Here is a 13,663-nt window from a genome sequence, read left to right as displayed (position 1 = left end):
CTCCCATTCTAAGGCTTCTAGCTTTCTGGTTTGAGAAGCTACTGGTTTCTCAAGCAACAGATGGCCATAGAGTACTTTTTGAAGACTTTGTATCTAATAGATTGATTTTTATGTATACATTAGATGAGATATTTTCTTCTCTAGAGCCTTGATCAGCATGCTATTTTAAAGTTATTTCTGTCTATTTGCCTCACCATGGGCTTCTTGCTTTCTGGTGCGCCTGTTCCCAGAGAGGCCCTTTCTAGATATCTTCACATATCTACCATGCTCGCTCAGTGGGTGAACACAGAGGCACTGGTTCTTGGGACTGGAGAATCTGGGTATGGTGGTACTCTACATTGTGGAATAAAGTGGAAATCATTTTGGGCAGAAACTTGTGAATAAGATATAAAGTACAAGTTTTAACAAGTTAATAAATCTATGAATAAGGCACTATATATATTACTTTAATATAAAAATATGAGCAAGTAAAATAGCTATACAAATTACAAATAGGTATAAATCATTTTTTAAAATGGCTTTCTATATGGTAAGTATTCTGAATAAGGCATATTTTTCTACCCCCAAGTAAGTAATTAGAGTACATTTAAAAAATATTCACATATACTCTTCAAAGAACATCTAAAATAGGATCCATGAATTGCCAAAAGCATCTAAGAACGGAATACTTCGTCTATATGCTAAGCTAACTGTGGGAAGGGAGAGAAGTAAAGCTTACAAAATTTAGCTTATTTAACTGAGGAAATGGTAGTCTTAGGGAGGCAGATTTTGCCTGTGCTGCCAGGCAATTTTATTGTTTAAGAGTAGTAGATAATGAAATGTGTTTTATAAAGTGTTTTTCTTATGTGAACATTTCAATGAAAAGTCTATTTTTCCAGAAAAATACCAACATCCTTTTCAATATAATTGCTTGGAAGGCTGAAAGGAAATGCTAGAAAAATTTTACATATGTCTAGTTCTGTGATTTATCCATGGGAAAGCAAACCTAAAAAATGTTAAGATCTGAGAGAAGAGAAATTACATTTATAAAATCAATGGCCATGAAAATAATAAATAATGGAAAGGAGCAATACAGGGCTATTTTCGTGCTATGAATTACTACATAGCACATCATAAAAATTTCATGCTATGTGCTGGAGAGTTTTATGTCACCTGGAAGGAGGGAACCTCAATTAATAAAACACCTCCATAAGAAAGGGCTGCAGCAACCCTGTATGGCATTTTCTTAATTAGTGATTGGTAGGGGAGGCCCAGCCTCTGGTGGGTGGAGCCATTCCTGGGATGGCAGTCCTGGGTTCTATAAGAAAACAGGCTGAGCAAGCCTTGGTGAGCATGCCGGTAAGCAGCACCCCTCCATGGCCTCTGCATCAGCTCCTCTTTTCTTTCAACTTTTTTTTTAAATCTTGGCATTTCATCCCAGAAATAGAAACTCTTAACTAAGGCATGATATAAATAATATTTTAAGAAGCAACTACATCATTGTATGTAATTATGGTGGATTTTTCAAATTTGACTCATTTATATTTACATACAGTAAGCAAGTGAGTGTTAAATAAGCTAATACCAGGGGAAAAATAGAACTTGAAAGAAATTAGGCGATGCCTGAACATCTATACCCTGACACCAAATGCATAGTTACAGTAAACTATTCCTTGACATTCCATTCATAGCCAAACAGAACCAAATGCACCGTTACTACCAAATTTTGGTATCTTAAAACAAAATGTCTGGTGACCAAGTTGGGCTGTTTAGTTTTCTACCTTGTTCAAGAGTAATGATCCTTTCAGCAATGTGAAATTTCCCCTTGAGAATGCAGGATGTGGTGACGAGGAAGCAATTATGCTCTAGGCTGAGCATGGAACAACAGAGTCAGCAGAGCTTTTAACCAGTAGGAATCTGCTATTGTCTTGCTCACTTCCTTTCTTGGTCATCATGTGTAGAGTCTTGTGCTAGTCAATGTGGATGGTGGGAACATAATGGTAGACCAAGTGCCTCCCATCTGGAGATTTTATTCAGGAGTCAATGAAGAATTATGTGATTTGAAACAGAGTATCACAAGGACACAGGTCAGAAGGAATGGGAATAGCACTGTTGCAGAGTGCTGAGACAGTGTAGCTGTCCTGGTAGGAGAGAAGATAATCTATGGGCAGACCCTTGGGCCCTCCCTTTGGCCATTGGACTATTCAAACAATGATGCCCCAGATACTGGATTTCCTCAGTGATCTCATGTTGGAAGTGAGAAAAGACTAAGTGCTAGTCAGAGAAGAACTTGTCTCCAACGAAGAGATTTCAGACAATTCTGACTCCTTGTCAGAGCACCTTACGAGACTATCTGAGCCATGGGTGGTGGGCAGTTCACAGTTCAACCAGGACTACTGAGCTATGCATCCCTCTAGCCCTCTATTTAAATCTAAACCTCATGTCAGGACCCCAAAGATGGACTTAGGGAGGTCACTAGATTTACAGATTTGAGATTCTTCCCAGTGTAGACACACTGAATAAATCTCCTCCCTCTGTTTTGTCACTATTATTCATCTGATCAGGCTACTGAGGAAGGGTGAGTAAGCCTGGCTGTTGAGGCTCTCAGAGCCCAGGCTCTGATTCTAGCATATCCAAGTGCAGTAGAAATGGAGGCCCAGTGTAGAAAATGCAGAGGTGCCCATGTCAATGAACTGATGATGATAAAGCTAGGCTGATTTCTGTGTTGGAGTCAACACGTTAAGGGCGGAGGCTGCCAGACTTATAACAACTAGAGGATCCATCACAAGGACTCCATGTGGTTTTCTTACTCATGTATCTCCCTGTGGTGCCTACAAAATGCTGTGTGTATAGCAGGAGCCTAATAAATACTTACTGAATTAATGCCGCTTGCAAAAGCCCCTACATCCTGCCTTTGACATATGTACCTATATACCATGGCTGTCATTTCAGGGCCTGGTCTACATTAGTCAAGCACCTAACCCTGAACTACACACTAGTCTTGTGTGTGTGTAAAACATGGGATGAATGTGGATCACAGAAATCTCACTGTCACTTATGTGTATCAGTTAGAGAGAAGAAAATGTTTTGCTTTGTTTTATTTTGTGTTTGTGTATAGCAATCAGACCAAATTTTTAGTGAGGAAGAAAGACAGGAAGGAAGGAAGGAAGGAAGGAAGGAAGGAAGGAAGGAAGGAAGGAAGGAAGGAAAGAAGGAATGAATGAATGAAGGAAGGAAGGCAGGCAGGCAGGCTGACTAGCTGTCTGGCTGTGCTGAATCCATCAGGGCTGTCTGAGAACTAAGCCAGGAGGTAATCACTGACTTCTATTTCCCTTCTGTTTTAGACCAAACAGATCCTTCTTGTATCTTTATGAAAATGAAGTGTTACCACCACTCATTCACTAGTAATTGAGGAGACTGGGCATTGCTCCAGTGTCTCTGGCATTCTTTCTAGCTTTTTGATCCAAAGGCATGAACATCCTCACAGTGCCCAGTGCTGGGAAGGAGGAGCATGCTCAAGAAGTGACTTCCAGAAGAAAGCAGGGTCTCCTGTGACTGAGGCATGGACAGAGATAGCTACTGCCCTTTCTTTACTATCTATTCCTACAGATAGTAAAGATATGTTCCTCTGTTATTTGTAAAACTAGTATAAACAAAAATTAGGTCTACCAGTACCAGCAAGATATGTCCTTGAGAGACAGGCCCTCTGTTGTCATCTTTCTTTACTATAGATTAGCAAGCCTTATTGGCAGAGGCTTTAAGACCAAGCTTGATAGCAGCACTGTCAGGTAATCCCAACTGCTTCCTACAGAAAGAAATGGTCATGAGACAACAGGGCAGAACACAGCACCATAGAGTAATTATGAATATCAATGATGCATGGTATATTCCAGAAACCTAGAGATAAGGATTTAAGGCATCTGGCATGAATAAATAAATTGTTGAAGATATGTTTAACCTGATTTAAATAATAAGGCATATAATATATTGAAGCATCACATTGTACACCATTACTCTGTTACAGGCTTTCTATTCAGTTAAATGAATAAAATTTAAAACCTGTAATGGAAGAGAGAAGACAGTAGCAAAAGCAATACTACTTCTAAGGTAAGAGGCAATGAAGAGGATCCCTCCGGAGTTCAGATACTCTCTTGTGAAAATTTAAAAAGTGACTCAATCCCAGATTCATTTAGAAGTCTCTGAAGAAATGAAATCACTTGGTAGGAAATCTATTTCTCCATCCACTGTGAATCAAGGTACAAACTTCTTTTGCTTCCAGTAGTTACTTCAGGAAAACCTTTCCCTTTGTTTGGCACAGGCAGAGCTGATAAACATAAAATTACATACAAGCATGTGTCTAGGCGGTCACCTCACACTTTTCTTAAGTTATGTCCTGGTGTGGATATCAGCCAAGAGGAAGACGTATACCCCAGAGAGTATATTTCTATGCTAACGTGCTTCTGTGCTATTTTAAATATAAAGAAAGGACATACAACTAGAGAATCTACACACAGAGAACCATAGATACATTCCCACTGCCTCTCCCTGAACCATTAATTGTAGTTGATACCAGATTCAGAAAAGGAATTGAGATGATTGAGAAGGATAAGACAGAAGCTTAAGTTTAATTAATAGTTTGATGTGACCTGGTTTAGTTTCTCATTTAGAGGAAAATTCTACATTCTTCACCAAGAGATGGCACTGAGAGCACCCTGATCTTTTCTTCATTAATGCTTCTGCCTCTTTCATAAGCTATAGATGTCATTCATTGATTTCACATATGTAAGGGCTCAATCTGCTTGTGAGTTAATTTCTGGGTGAGCTCTACGCATTTGTTACAAACACGAGAAGTTGGCTTCCTAAGAATGAACGGAACAGCCACATTCTCTCGCTGGTTGATCAGGGAGCTACTGCAAACTCACACAGCAGTCACGAGATGTTAGCTTCGTAAGAGTAAACTGAACAGCCACATTCTCCTGTTGGTTGGTCATGGAGCTACTGAAAACTCACACAGCAGCTGAATGTACTTTGTCAGAGCAGCAAAGAGGCATCTACCATTTTCCCATTCCAATCCTTGGCTCATCTCTTTCTCGGAAGAACAAATACACAATGATTTTGATTTAACTTAATACATACATTTTAAAAACCCTAAAGATCTTGAAGCACCTGTATTTGGGCTTAGAAACATTTGTTTGTTAAATATTCAATCAAACCCCAGTGCCAGAAACATCAATAGAGCGCGCCTGATTAACTGTAGTACAGCATATGTACGCTGAAGAGGAAGATTTCCCCGAGGAACCTGCACTTCCTTTGTTGAGCTACATTTCTTAGAAGGATGTGCAGATGGGCATTTGGACAATCATTTCTGGATGCAAAGAACGGATGGCTCTTGCTGAGCTGTAATTTTGAAAAGATAATTTTAATGACTCTTGAGGGCCACTGACTTAGAGCAGATGGGACCCAGGCTCTTTGAATTACAACTTTCATGTTGAATGAGTCAGAACAGAACTCATGCTAGCCTTTGTAAAGATGGATGATTGTATTTACCTAAAGTAAAGAAGTCTATGGCATTCTTAAAAATTCTGTAAAAAAAAAAAAACACATCCGAAATATTCCAAGCTCACCTTTGATGGCAATCTTGTATTGCAATCTGGTGAGTGAAAGTTTTCATTTGGCCAAAATTTTAAATGTGTTAATTGACAACCCCTTCAGCTAGACAACAGAGCTGGGACACAGCTGAGATAGTATAGATAATACTTAAGTTGTTGAGGGAAGAGCATAGTTATCTGGACAAATTATAGCTAGATAGTTACAAAAATGAAAACCTCATTTCTTCTTTCATGAAACAAGACTGGCCATTCCAATGTTTCTTAAATGTCTTTCTAACAACCATCTCCAAAAAGGATTCAACTTTTTGGCTTTACAGTAATCTGTCAAAGTAATACTACAGCTCTCTGAGGATGAGAAAAAGAGAGGTAGCAGTGTCTTGTCTTCCATTTTACTCTGTTGTAAACAAACTGAAAGGAAGACGTGGACATTCTTAGCAAGCACCCGGCCTTTCCCACGTCTGATACTCGGTGAGCAAATCATCTCTCTTCCAGTATCATAATTCTGCCGTGAGGAAGTGAGTGCACAGGGCAGGGAAGTATGAGCTTATGAATATTTGAAGAAGTAATAAGGTCCTTGTAATTGTGCAAGACAAATCATATTTTCCAACGAGGTAGATTTGATATTAAAGAGTTCTTACAGAAAGTCCTGTTCAAAACCGAACATTGATCTGCAAGGCATGTAGCTTCTACCCAAATGACGCAATGTTGGGTTTTAAGTAGAGAAGTAATTTATGCCTTTGTCACCTCCTGTACAACAATGCATAGTCTAGTAGAAGGGACCAAGAAGCCTGTGAGAAATGTCTTAGTGAACAGTAATAAAAACACACTGAAACGAACAGGCCAAAAGGATTAGTCACACAGAACAAATGTTAGATTTATCTGGCAGGTCATTCTGGAGAGTGCATTACATTGTAATTCACAAAATACAGGAATAAAATGTGAGGCAATATATTTAAAATCCTTCCATTTTCCTAATACATATACTGACATTTAAGTTTTCAAAGACTATACAGAAACATAAAATGTCATATGTGGATCAAACATACTTTCCATTATATGTATATAAATATGTGAAACAGCTAATCAAAAGAACGTAGAGGTGAATAACTTATAGTATAACCCAGTAATACATTCTATTAGGAGAAAGCATAAAGTGAAATAGCTGTACTGAATGTAAAAAATACTTAAAAGTAACAATACAAGGAAAGAAGAAATGTAGGTATTTAACATTGTGGTTTACATAATTGTCCCTTGCAGACTTCCATTCAAAGGATAGAAAGAAGTTATGCAAACTTTCCTACCTAATCTGAGTATGACAGTATAATCAGTCTGTATTATTTTGCATCTCAGATGGATATTTTGGGGGACAAATGTGCCAATCTGAATTGTTGTAGAGGATGAGTATGTGACTTTGAAACCATCCTCTCCCGTACGTGCTACAAAGGCTCTGCTGGGGTGGTGGAAAGTGACAGTACTATGTATAGCTCTAGATAAAATTGAATTAAGGGAATAATGAAACAAATTTAAAGCTAGTTCAACTTGCACACCAAGTGCATCCACTAGCCATGCAGGGAATAATGACGAAACACCAAATGGCCTCTTCTAGATGATGTGGCAGTAGGCAAAGCCCTCTGTTTTAATCGCTTTTCTAAGATAATTCGTTTTACATGGTACTTTCAATTTTATAGCTTGTCATGAAATATATTTCTGTAATGTGCTTTTCAAATAAAAGGTACAATTTCAAAATTAACTGAGCACCAGCTATTAGTATATATGACAGCCTGGGGAATAAAATATACACCAAGCAGATAGTACAAGAGAATATTTTAAAAATTCATACTTCTGCGACTCAAACTGTGATCTCAGTTGTGAATTAATTAAGGGAGCATCACCTTAAATTATAAAGACGATGTATCACTGGAGCTTTCCTTGGAGAAGTCTTTACTACAGAATGTGTACTTTCCTTCTTTCACAGCAGCATAATTTGATTCTACCTGGTTTATATGTTACTGACTTTAAACTAGTTTCTTTTTAAGTATCACTCGCTTATCAAGCATTGTAGAAAGTTTTTAAATTACTGAGCATAAGTTTCAGTAAAATAAATAATTAACATCTACTTGTACAATAAAATGTTTTTCTTAACTATCATGATGTTATTCTAAGGATGTAACATTCTAAAACAATGTAGCTAATATTAAGGATGCTTCAATTATCTAGACTAATCTTTCTTCAAACTTGGAGATGTATATAAAATAAATATTAAAAAAAACCTCAATTTCCCAAGGCTTATAAATCAATAAATGAGAGAAGCTATCCCTTAAAAAAGCATGTCACTCTCCTCCCGGTAAACAACCAAACAAAAAAGGAAATCTATTCTGTAACAAAACTTATGTAAATGAAGTGTAGTTCAGCTTTTTATTTTGTTAACATTTTAATATCTTGGGTTGTGTCTTACTAGTGTCCTGAGTCCATAATACGGCAAGGCTTCTCCGTTGGCACTCTTTGGAGGCTCTGAATAACAGTGAGCCAGGTAGGTGTGAGCACTCAGATGGTCCCACCACAGACTCTAGCCACATGGTCCTGGCCACACAGACAGGCATGGTACAGGACGAGCAGACAGCTATGCAGTGTGGGGGAAATGCAAGATGTATTCATTTTCCATTTAGTATAGTTATCAATAAATGTATTTTGTTCAGTATAAATGAAAGGGCATCAGAAGTATAAGAGATAGAAGAAAAAGAAAGCACATGAAGTGGAATCCAATGCAAACCTACAGAACTGGAAGTCTGCATTTCCCCTCAAAACGTGATTGCTTGAGACGGACAGAATAGCTAAGTTCCTCATGACAAGCTCTTCCTGGGGTAGTTCCTCATAAAACTGCTGTCATTGTTTCCCAGAGAACTGCTATTTCCCATCTGTCAGGAAATTTCCACTATTGAAGTCTTTTGGGTTAGAGAAGGAAGATGGCGCCATGTGCTCCTTGCAAAGACATAAGTCTATCCCTTGGAAGTATAATGGAAGAATGAACAGAACATTAGCCAAACCTAGAAGTGATGACATGGGACAGAAGCCCTCCTAGATAATGAATGAAGACAAGAATCTATTTTATAGTTTTTACAGCTTGATGATTTAGAGAAGAAAGACATAGTTATATCTAATATTTAAATGCCCAACATTTAACATGGTGGCATGAAATGTACTATATTTAGCACACGCAAAAGCCAGGATATTATATAAAAAGGATTCTACCTATATTTTGTTGACAAAATTCATTAGAATATATAAGCCCCATAATTACTGTAAAAGCTCTAAGCAATGTTCTCATATTCTTGGTTGGCTCTGCACACAGAAGCATGGGGCTGATCTACAATGCACTGTCCACAGGGCATTCTCATTCTGTTATAGTCATTATGAAAACTTCATAAGCATGCATAAGAGTTTTCTAATTATTTCTATGTCATATTATTTGCACATCTTTTCTTAAATTTTAACTTGACTATGGTACTTTAAAAATGTTTCTTCAACACATATGAATTATCATTGTTAAGAATAAAGATAAAAGGCCTGTATATGGTGGCGCACGCCTGTAGTCCCAGCACTTGGAAGTCAGAGGCATGAGGTCTCTCTGAGTTTAAGGCCAGCCTGGTCTACAAAGAAAGTTCCGGGACAGCCAGGACAGTTACAAAGAGAAACCCTGTCTCAAAAAGGAAAAGAAAACCCTAAAAATATAAATACACACATAACGATACGAAGAGGGTACAGTGCTTACCTGACAAGCAGGAAGTCTCAAATTTGATCCCTAGCACTTACATAAAAAGTGGGGCAAGGTGGCTCATGGGAAGGTCTAACATAACCTAATTAGTGAGCTCAGGGGCAGTAACAGACCATACTTAAGAAAGAAAAGAGGTGGTGGAAATGACACCCAAGGCCTCCACATGCATTGTACACAAGTGCATCTAACACACACAGACTATGCATGCACACACATAGATAAATTACATATTCCCAAATTCACTTCACAGAAATAAAGTTGTGGTTATTAGTTTTTAAACAAATATTTCTAAGCCATATTCAGATTGAGTTTCAACAAATTTATAAGAAAACTTTTTATTAGTTTACTAACCTACAATATATTTATATTCTAAATAATTCCAGACAAACACCTCCTGTAAGGAGAGTCCCAGTACTAATTCATGATTCATTATCTAAACTTTAATTGGCACAACTCTCGAAATTCTGGGACCATATGGAAAATAATGAGTCCTAATAGGTCTAAGGTGAAGAGATGGCAGGGGAGGAAGGAGCCAGAAAAGTGTCAGTTCTGAATGCTTAGCAGTCACAGCACAGCCTCTCCAGAGACCCTGATCGCTGGTTTCTCAGCTTTTCAGTGGTCTTGCTATCATGTACTCAACTATAAATTATTTCTAATTATGTGAGGCAAAGATTAAAATGAAAAAAACATAAACAACTGAAAAATTGGCTTCCATAATTAAACATGAAATTGGCTGTTAATAATAAAAATCCAGAAATTTTGAGTTACCATAACAACCCGATGGAACTGTTGACTGACACAGCAATCTGCTGCGTTTTTATAAATAGCAATTGATTCCCACTCTTTCACTCCAACTCGTTTTAACGCTATTGGCACGGATAGGACACTGTGCTCTAAGCCCATTTCACTCCTCAAGCTGTGTACCTCTTCGCTGCTGTCAGTGCCATCAAAATCGTCTTCCAACTTGGTATCTCTCCTGCTCACGCTGCTGTCCTCTGCAGGGTCCAGAACGAACGGGTACCCCTCTGGGGACATAGCATGACTCTTCCCATGAGGTGCTGATCTTGGTCTCGATGAAAAGGTGAAAATGTCCTTAGGAACCATCCGGGTTTCCTCTGCCTGGTCAGGTTCACTGTCCTTGCTGGTTTCTAGCCACAGGTGTGAAGCAATGCATGAGTCCCCATCCAGGAGCGAAGACTGACTGCCACATGCTGGATCGGAAGTCAGAGAGGCGCTTTCAGGAAATACCCACTCATCTGACATTGGGGAAAGAAGGGAACAGTCAGACTTGGGTTCCATTAAAGGTTTGTTTAGGTGGTTAGAGTAACATTTCTTTGTGAAACAGAGGTTTATTAAAGAAGGCAGAAGCCAGGGGAGGCATTTCCCCCACCGTCTTGTGTCTTGCTAAACAGTTACCCACAGAACGGTGCCCATAGCCACAGGCAAGTCATCCACACTTGCTCTCCATTTGAGCTGAAACCCTGGCCAGGAAATTTGTAAGTCTGAAATAATTATCACCTGTCTCGCAGCAAGTTCTTTATAGCAAAACCTCATTAACTTGACATCCAGTGAGGGAAGTTGTCCAAATTCAAAAGGATTTGAGCTACTAATACCTCCCTTTTTACCGCAGGAAGACAGTACAGTGTGTAACAAGCTTTTTTAACCAGACCATCTGGTCATTGTGTGGGTTACAAATCCAGGAAACCATGGAATGATGACTGACGGTTATTTCTCTGCCTCTTGCTGATTGAAATAATTCACAGACATTGCGAACAACTCTATATGTACAGAAATACTGTTAGTCTGAGTGATGGTTACTCAAGGTGAAACACAATTTTATATTTAATTTTAGAAGCTTTGATAAAATTTTTTATTATTTTTTTTTCTTTAAAAATTCTGCATATGACTGATGAAATTTTTATCAAATGTTTAAAAAGTCTTTCATCTTTTATACTACACTGAGGTAGGTTTTATAACTGATCTAGGCAATGTGAGAGGACAATGTTTATGGGAAATGCACTTAAAGGCAACATTGCTTCCTTTCTCCGGGAAGACTACAGAAGAGAGCCCCTTTCCTTGAATGCACCCCCACCGAACTGTTTCAGTGTTGGGCCTTGCACCTGTTCTGCACAGCTCTGATGTAGATGGAATGATTTATGTTGGACCCTTTAATCTATTACAGCTAAGACCACAATGAAAGTAACCGCAGGACATGTAAGATTTGCCAACTATAAAGCCTACGCTGTAAAAGCAAGATCCAGAAACCTCTTACAAAATGGCATTGGTGTCACAAATGGAAAATAGTTCAAGACTGCACTCATCAGTTACTTACCATGGACTTGCTGCACAAAAATGACTGTGAGTTAAAGGGATTGATAAAATATGGTAGACCAAGACTTGTATTTTCAGGTCCATGGCCAGAACAGCCTGAAGCTACTTTATCTCATTCCTGCCCAGAGGTACAGGTGGTCTGAGTCAAGGTGGGCAGGTGAGATGAACAAACTGACTGGACACTCCTATTTGGGGCAGCAAATCCTTCTGCACGGAGCTAGGCACACAGTGGAATTTTGTAAATCTAGTGTTACTCTGAAACAGGTCTTCAACCAGGGTTGTATAAATTATTTTGGGTTTGCAAAAATTTTGGTCAACAGTAAAAAAATTTTTGAATAGACAAAGTCACAAACTAATTCAAAACACAACACAATGAATCCCAGGTGTTTTTTGATACTCTTAACCCATATTTCAGGGAGTGACTTTATTGAAGCGCAATGCGGAATCCATACCACACGCACGACACACACCATCACACCACGTCATGCTGCAGTTCATGCAAACACTATTTACAACGCCTGGACTTGAGACTGCTGGGAATTGTAGTGTTTTTACTGAGCATAAAAAATTTTCTGGGTTTTTGTTTGTTTGGTTTTTTGAGACAGGGCTTCTCTGTGTAGCCCTGGCTATCTTAGAACTAGGTCTGTAGACCAGGCTGGCCTTCAACTCACAGAGATCTGTTCACCTCTGCCTCCTGAATGCTGGGATTAGAGGTTTGCACCATCACCGCTCAGCTAGTTTTCTGTTCTTGTACAGAAATGACAGTCTAATTATGTAAAGTAGAGATTTTAATTTTTCTACTGTCATTCCTCAACATTAAGTATTAGGTTGGTATGTCTTTGGATTGTATTGTGTTAAAACTTTTATTCCGTTTTTTTTTCCTTTTATTTTTTAATTATTTTTTGAGACAAGGATCTTCTGTGTAACCCCAACTCTCCTGGTACTCGCTCTGTAGACTAGGCTGGACTTGATCTCACAGGGATTTGCCTACTTTTACCTCCCAAGCGCTGGGGGTTAAAGGTGCGGACCACTACAGCCCCCCTCCCCCTGAGGGCGAGTAATTCTACAGACATGTACCAGCATGTCTGGCCTCAGAATGTTTAATTAACAAAAAAGTTACTGTTTGAGCTGCTGGCTTGAGTTTAGCAATAACAACAAAAACACTGAATGAAATGTGGCCTAGGATTGGGGCAGAGTTTCCAGTAATTTATGAAATAGCCCTTTCATGCTGTTAGCTGTGACCATGTCATTTATAAAGTGCCTCCACTGTGGTTAAACAACCACAATTCCCAGAACTAAAATAATTTGGTTTCAACTTGGTTTTTAGATTCTTGTTTGCCTGACCTATTGATCCCAGAAAACTGACCATAAGAGATGGTCTGTTAGTGGCTTGGCATTCTTTATCCCACTGGACATGATACCTCCCAACTGCCAGCAGCAGTGGATAACTGCAGGCTAAGAAAGCAAACACTTTGATCTCTGTCCCTTGTTGTCCTGCAACTACCCAGCCTATAGGCAGGAGCTGAGTCTTACACTAAGGACCCTTTTGCAGGTTTTCTCCTGAATAAGGACCATGTTGTCCTAAATTTGGTCAGTCCTTTGTCTGCTCTCCGTATACATCTCATGTATTTATGTGAAGTAGCACTTTCAGCATTGACAATTATAAATACAAAAATATCAGTCAGTCCTGAAAAATGCTGATGACACTCTATGTTTTAAAATATATATTTGGCCACCATCCATCACATTAGTATGAATTTGAATTTCCTTTCCACTTTAACAAGTGGTAAAATTATATATATATATATATTATATATATATATATAATATATATATATGTATATATATATATATATAGAGAGAGAGCAATTATTTGAAAATAAATTTCTTCTGAAATTATTACATATCCTTGATTTGTAAGCCTGTTATATATATATATATATATATGTACACCTGGTATTTTATAAAACTT

At 38.4% G+C, this 13,663-nt stretch overlaps 1 protein-coding gene across 6 annotated transcripts in view; it reads right to left on the bottom strand.

Annotated features, from left to right (window-relative positions):
• The window catches only part of Cfap20dc (CFAP20 domain containing), a 241,972-nt gene that overhangs the window by 81,870 nt on the left and 146,439 nt on the right, over window positions 1-13,663 (bottom strand). For all 6 annotated transcript variants that reach the window (XM_048421402.3, XM_085687943.2, XM_085687947.2 and 3 more), the window contains one exon: window positions 10,285-10,616. In XM_048421402.3, the coding sequence (XP_048277359.3) occupies window positions 10,285-10,616 (332 nt within the window). The remainder of the gene's footprint in view (window positions 1-10,284; window positions 10,617-13,663) is intronic.

Source organism: Myodes glareolus, chromosome 5 (assembly GCF_982192425.1).
Source record: "Myodes glareolus chromosome 5, mMyoGla1.1, whole genome shotgun sequence".
NCBI lineage: Eukaryota > Metazoa > Chordata > Mammalia > Rodentia > Cricetidae > Myodes > Myodes glareolus.
The sequence above is the reverse complement of the archived record's forward strand: the minus strand, read 5'-3'. Positions and strand labels throughout refer to the sequence as shown.